The sequence below is a fragment of the Balaenoptera acutorostrata genome, chromosome X, assembly GCF_949987535.1.
Source record: "Balaenoptera acutorostrata chromosome X, mBalAcu1.1, whole genome shotgun sequence".
Lineage (NCBI taxonomy): Eukaryota > Metazoa > Chordata > Mammalia > Artiodactyla > Balaenopteridae > Balaenoptera > Balaenoptera acutorostrata.
In genome coordinates this window covers 84,510,909-84,518,139 of record NC_080085.1, presented here as the reverse complement: position 1 = coordinate 84,518,139, position 7,231 = coordinate 84,510,909, and the positions used below count along the sequence as shown (strand labels likewise).

The 7,231-nt window shown below is 40.9% G+C and overlaps 1 protein-coding gene across 1 annotated transcript; it reads left to right on the top strand.

The window, feature by feature from the left end:
* Positions 1 to 5,104: 5,104 nt before the first annotated feature.
* Positions 5,105 to 6,564, top strand: LOC103019494 (spermidine synthase-like). The gene is given in 2 exon segments (XM_028166151.2): positions 5,105 to 5,239; positions 5,479 to 6,564. Coding segments are annotated over 2 exon segments (1,221 nt in total).
* The last annotated feature ends 667 nt before the right edge of the window (positions 6,565 to 7,231 follow it).

Below are 7,231 nucleotides of genomic sequence, written 5' to 3'. Positions count from 1 at the left end.
TCTGTGTTGTATGATTAGTTTTAATTAAGAGCTAGTTCGATTTTCAGGTAAATTGGTATCCTACTTCCCCAGCACAGCATGTTAGCAGCATTACTGCAACTTGAAGAGTTACTAGGAAGTGTTTTTACCTTTCTTGTAGCTGATTATCAACAGATCATATCAGGTTTAGGGAAAAGGCTCACTTCTCTTCCAAGTGGCAGGAGTTCTCATGCTAGGATTACATGTCTCTCCAGAAGGCTGAGGGGGCGTTTCACTTTTTATTCTATTTTCTTTTTTCACCTGCACATATTCCTTTTGTTTCATCAAACAACTCATAGATACACAAATAGCTCTATGGAGACAGGCCCACCTGCTTTTTCTAACATTTTAGACAGTGTGCCAGACACTAGGGTGACCAGCTGTTCTGGTTTGCCTGGGACAGAGGGCTTTTCCTTGAATGTAGGACTTTCAGTGCCCAAACCAGGAAAGTCTGGGGCCAACCAGCATGGTTGGTGACCTGAGTTCAGGAAAGTCATTCCTATATGACAATGTAAAAGCTTTCTACTCCTCAAGAGTTAATTCTGGACTTAAAGGTGGGGAGATTTGGTAAGATAACTTAATACTTCTCATAGATAATAAAGGAGTGAAAATCATAATTCAGTCAACAGGTCTGAGAACAAGTCAGGTGTCAAGGTCAGAGGCAACAGGAAAAGTATGAGGAGAGGAGACTATTAATAACCATAATCTTAGATTCTATACCTTTATTCTGGGTCCCAGGATCTATTCCAAGTGTTAAACAGTGGGGTTTGTATATTGAGCTTAATAATAATGGAAAGAATTATGAGATATATTTGCACTACTTATTTTTATGTGCTTGATGTGCAAAAAAAGCCCAACAGGCTGTGAATTATCGTGTAATAGTTTCCAAACTGTGTCATTAGATGTGAGACAAATGGCTGGGATCCAGTTATATGCACTTCTAGTTTCAGCCTATGGAATTATAGTTCTGAGAGAAGAAGTGTACAATTGTATGTGAAGTCTGGGGTTCAGACCAAGAGTCTTTGGATTTTTAGTTCTTTGATCCAACACAGTTATGTGCTTTCAGCCAAGTTGCTTAAACTTAGTACCACGTTTTTATGATTCTTTGACTTGAGAGAGCAAAAGTTAGCTCTCAACTTCTAGGCCGAACAATTTTGCACAGTCCATAAAAGTAGTGGTTATTTGAAGTGAAGATGGGAGAGAAGTCAGCTTTAGGATCAGAAATGAGCTCTATGAATGGATGGTGCAGCCACAATTCTGTCCCCGTGTTATTTGCCTGTCAGGCACCAATATGGTTAGCATCAATTGGAAAGTCCTCTGTCTGACTTTTATTATCTGCTCCCAAATTACCTATCAAGTCCTATTTCCTACTGAGTAGTATGCCATGGGAGTCAGCGCATATATCCTGAAACTAGACTGGGTTCAAAACCTTGCTCCATCATTACATAAACTCTATGACCTCGGGCACATTTTTTAATCTCTCTGTGCCTGTTCCCTCATTTGCAAAATTGGGGTATTATTAATAGTGCCTTGCACAGAATGTCTGCTATTATTATTATTACTGTTGTCATTATTATTATTCCTTTACATGTGTCCCTTGCTCTAGGGTTCATGCTCTCTTTAATATCTACATACCATGCTGACTTTTAATGTTTTCGCTTGTGTTGAACCCTCTACATGCAACATAATACCTTATCCTGCTTCCCCAAATGTTATCCATTTTAAAACGATTGTTTCAATTCTGATCTTTTATGTGGGACTTTCACAAAACTCTCCTTTTGATAAATTCCTTTGTAATTACTACTTGGACCATGCATTTCAGCTTTCAACTATCTGCTGTTTGGTGTGTGCTAATGTTGTTTCTTCTGCTGATCTGGAAACTTTTTGACAGGTGGGGCAATTTCTTGACTATTTTATTGTATGTTTTACAGCAACTAGTGTGTTTCTAACTAAATAGTTGATTGATTCATATCAGGGAACCTATGCCTAAATTTGATCCTTTGTTTTTCCTACTACTTTTGAGACATAAAGGCATCAATTAAATCACTTCAAGAATCAGTCTCACAAAATCTTGCTGATTTTACACTTTCAGCAGTTCTGTATTTGTGGTAGAATATCATTTACAGGTCAGTTTTTTTCATGTTTGGATTTAGAAAAGAATAAAACATGGTGTTTTTACATAAAGTTCATATACATCACTAAATCACACTTACTAGAGTTAAGTCCCATGAAGATAGGATGAATTATAATAATAATTTAAAAAATTTTATTACAGAAATTTCCACATACACACAAAAGTAGAATAATATAATCGAATCCATGTAACTATCACCCAATTTACATGATTATTAACACCTTTCCAATCTTGCTTCATCTATCCCACCCATTTTTTTTGGCCTGGAATATTTTAAAGCAAGTTCATCATATTTCATCCATAAATAGTTCAGTATGTATCATTAACAGTTGAAGAGATATAATTTTTAAAAGAACCAATAAATAGTTCTCAATACTGTGCTAAAATTATCAAATCTTTTCTTACAATCTTACAACTTTAATAATACCACTTTGCTCTCTTCTACCCCAAAGGTATAAGTAAACCTATAAAAATAGATGTTCCTAGTGGATGATAGGAAATATATGTGAAACATGAAGGGTATTTTACTGTCTCAGCTACAGTCTTTGAAGTATAGCAGGAACCTTGCTTTGATAGGACACACTGCATTATTTCAATGTGATAGATTACTATAATAATCAAATGGAAAGTATATATATATTTCATTTGAATGTCTTTTCAGCTCTATGATATTTTTGGATATGTTAAATTAAATGTAGACTGGGGCTACCCAGGTTCATGATACAATGTAGTTCATCAGTCTATTTTAATAAGGCCATTTTTCTGGGAATGTTAGAACCTGATGGCTTTAATGATTTGATGACACTATTTCACAAGTGACTGTGATATCATTCCCTCCTAAACTGATCGTAAAGTACCAGAGGTGTAAAGGTAGATGTTTAAACACCTATTTATCTTATTCAGTTTACCAAGCACTGTCCATACAAATGGTTATCATTGATTTATAAATTATGGTAAGTTATGTTTTGTACTTTTAAAGTTACAGTTTAATAGGATACTAGTTTGAACAACATATAGTTTGTAAATCTTAAAGCAACAGTGTTAAATAAAGAGGCATATTACGAGAACTGTTAGGGACATGCAGGTTTCTTACAACAAATGTTGTATAGTTCTGTTATGTAAATCTGAGCCACACAAGTATTACAATATAAGAAATAAAATTGAGGGGGTTAAGGTTGTTAATCATTTATACATTATACCTGTAGATTGGAAGTCTATATTGTTTATACTCATTTTCCTACAGTTGGGGTGAGCTGTATAGATAGACAGACAGACATATCCTTGGGAGTACCATAAATCCATGAAGGCAACATCAGCTCTAACTGACTGGAGTGAAATGTACCTGACTGGCTGTCAGTTCTCTTTGTAAGTTAGGGTTCAGTGAACTCCCATTTTGGAATCGTCTAGGATGAACCGAATTCAAATAAAAACTTCCCTGTAGGCAGTTAAAGCTGAACTATAAGTCTGTCTTTCAGTGATCTTTGTTTTGATATTTTTCTTCACATTCATAACTACTGCCTCTGTGTATATTTTTAACTTTGCAGATATTCTGCCCGATAAACTGTTCAAGTTTGTGTTTTGATTCCATGCCATTAATTTGTATCAAAGCTTGCATGTATTCCTATACTCTTACAGAATTAACTTTAGGCTTTTATTTTCCCTTCATTATGTGAATTTGACTAAAGCAGAGCCATTTTTCAAAGTGAAAAGGTTTTATTTGGAAAATTCCTTTGAAATGACTTCTTTATTATAGATTCTAGAATTGCCAGACTATAGCCATTTCTAGAATATAATTCCCAAGAAATTTCTTCCAATAAAGTGAATTATGGATTACTGGCATATATATTTTTTTCCTTGCATGGCAAATAGGATAAAATAAAGAGGATTTTAACTTCGATTTTGAAGAAAAATTATTTGGTCTGGTGTCCTGAAATTCAATCTTTAATCAGGGATACTTTGAGTAAAATGAAAATTCAGGACTGCTATTTCTCCCCACCTCATTTTTCAGGCTCTTGAATATGGTTTTCTTTTGAAATATTATGGGAATATACGGTCTGAGTAATGTTTACCATGAACATTTAAAACACAAACGGCATATTCAAGGTAAAAATAAAAGAAAGCAACTCAATAGCATTCTGTCAGAGAGTTGGATTTTATGGTCTCATGAGAGTAATTAGAAAAGTCAACCATGAAGCTATCTAAGCTACACACAAGACAGGGCTGAGAAAATATTTTCCAGTAGATCTTTTAATCTACAAGCTTTAGGTCACATTTCTTCTGTGATTATAGGTGTTGTTAGGTATATTTGACAGATAGTCTAGAAAAAGGAGAATCATTATTAATATGGAAAGCCAAGGCCATGATACGGAGTAGGCTTATCCTGTGACTAGTTCTACAACCAATGCCAATCACCTGATTGCACTTAGCCTCTATTTTCTCATCAGGAAATGGGAACAATATCTGTTATTGTGATGGCAAGATAAATGTAATGCGCGTGCAAGTGTCATGAGGTAGTCAGCAAAACCCAAGCTACTTTCATTGGTGAGATGAAGGGGGAAATGGAATTATGGTACCATGATGCCAGAAACTATCAATCATGAGAGTCTTTAAGGTGACAATTTCAAAAGAAATTCGTATCTTTTTTGTCAAAACAGCAACCACAATAACAAGATTACTAGAGGACACAGAATTTTGTCTTTGTGGAGAAGGTGGTAGCACCAGGTAGGAAACAATGTTATATAGTAAGAGAGGAAATCATCAGTGACTTCAAGTTTAATGAGAAAGGTACATTCCAGCAGAAAGCAGATAAGAGGCTTTGATTTTCTTGACAGTAGCGCTATCCAGTACTTTTAGTTGGTCTTCAGGTGATCAAACCTACTGGTTTGCCGGAGACTTTCCCAGTTTTAACACTGAGGGTCCCAAATCCTGGCAAAGTCCTCCGTCCAGGTCAAAATGGGCCTGGGTCTATTTGGTCTTCATGACATTGGCTATGAGTTTGTCAAGCTATGCAATGGGGAACGGAAGTTCACAAGGCTTTCCACCTTCAGAGTGAAAACTAATTTTATTCTAGGACACGCGTATTTTCTGGTAATGAAATATCATTTTTATAATTTTGTATTAAATGTGTTTGCTTGGTAGGTGGGCACAGCACATCTTGTGCTCTCTAGTGGATGTTCCCCGAAGTGCTGGGAGGGGATTATGCCATACAGAAGTGACACAGTGATCTGGAGACTTGGGGTAGAATGTTAATGATAAGAAATGGCTAGGAGATAAAGAGATACCAAAGGCCTCTGCAAAGAGGTTTCGGGTTTCGCCCCTGCCGGCAGGCTCCGCCCCTGCCGGCAGGCTCCGCCCCTGCCGGCAGGCTCCGCCCCGCCGGCGGCGGCAGGGCGCGGGCGGGGTTAGGGCGAGGCGCGGGCGCTGCGTGGGGCTGGTTCCGTTGTGCTGCGGCTCCGCGCTGCCTGCAGTCCCGGGCCGGAATCCCGCTCCCCGGACCTCGAGTCCGCCCGCCCGCCAGCCTGCCAGCCATGGAGCCCGGCCCCGCCGGCCCCGCCGCCATCTGGTTCCGCTAGACGTGCAGCCCATGGCCCGGCCAGGCCCTGTCGCTGCAGGCGGAGCAGCTGCTACACCATCAGCGCTCGCGGTACCAGGATATCCTTGTCTTCCGCAGTAAGAGCTACGGCAACGTGCTGGTGTTGGATGGCGTCGTCCAGTGCACAGAGAGGGACGAGTTCTCCTACCAGGAGATGATAGCCAACTTGCCCCTCTGTAGCCACCCCAATCCACGCAAGGTGCTGATCGTCGGGGGCGGGGATGGGGGTGTCCTGCGGCAGGTGGTGAAGCATTCCTCCGTGGAGTCCGTGGTCCAGTGCGAGATCGACGAGGATGTCGTTCAAGTCTCCAAGAAGTTCCTGCCGGGCATGGCCGTTGGCTACTCGAGCTCAAAGCTCATCCTACGTGTGGATAATGGTTTTGAGTTCATGAAACAGAACCAGGATGCTTTCGCTGTCATTATCACTGACTCCTCAGACCCCCTGGGCCCTGCTGAGAGTCTGTTCAAGGATTCCTGTTACCGGCTCATGAAGACGGCCCTGAAGGAGGGTGGCATCCTCTGCTGCCAGGGCGAGTGTCAGTGGCTGCACCTGGACCTCATCAAGGTGATGCGGCAGTTCTGCAAATCACTCTTCCTGGTGGTGGGCTACGCTTACTGCACCATCCCCACCTACCCCAGCTGCCAAACTGGCTTCATACTGTGCAGCAAAAATCCAAGCACCAACTTCCTGGAGCCCGTGCAGCAGCTGACGCAGAAGCAGGTGGAACAGATGCAGCTGAAATACTACAACTCTGATGTACATCGGGCACCCTTTGTCCTGCCCGAGTTTGCCCGCAAAGCCGTGAATGATGTGTGCTGAGCCCAGGTGCCGCCCAGGACCTCCGGCCAGCGAGCCTCCAGGGTGGCTGGACACCACCAGCCCTGGGTGAGACTCCCGCAGACTCGCTTCCCAACCCAGTGTTATAGGCCCCAGAATGCTGCCCGGCCTGCCCTGTTAGGACTTTCTCTCTGTGTGGCGTTCAGCTTGAAAGTTTATACCAGGTGCGTACATAGCACCATCTCCACCTCTGTCATCCCTCACTCACCAAACACGTGTATCTAGAACAACAAAGAGAACAAATATTCTGCCAATATTAGGAACTCAATGCAAGACATTTGTATACTGTTTAGTTTTGAGTATGCAAGAGCCTATTTTGGGGGAAATGCAGTTTCTCCTCTAAGCCACTAGTAGCTGAGAACTTCATAGTAGAGTTTACGTCTTGGAGGAGGAGAGAGTATTTTGATGAGCTACAAATTGGCTATTCACTAAGAAGCTAAAGCATAAATTAGTGTTAAAGTGGTGGGTCATAGGGTAGTATATCTGAACCCAGAAGTTGAAATTGGGGCAGAAATACTCTCTCTCACTATTCCCTTCCTTCACTTTAAGTGAATCTCTTGCCTGCTATAAAAAGAAAGGCAGGGCTCAAGAAACAGAAAGGAGAAACAGAAGAAAACCACAAAAATGAAACAGGCAAGAGTTTTCCTGA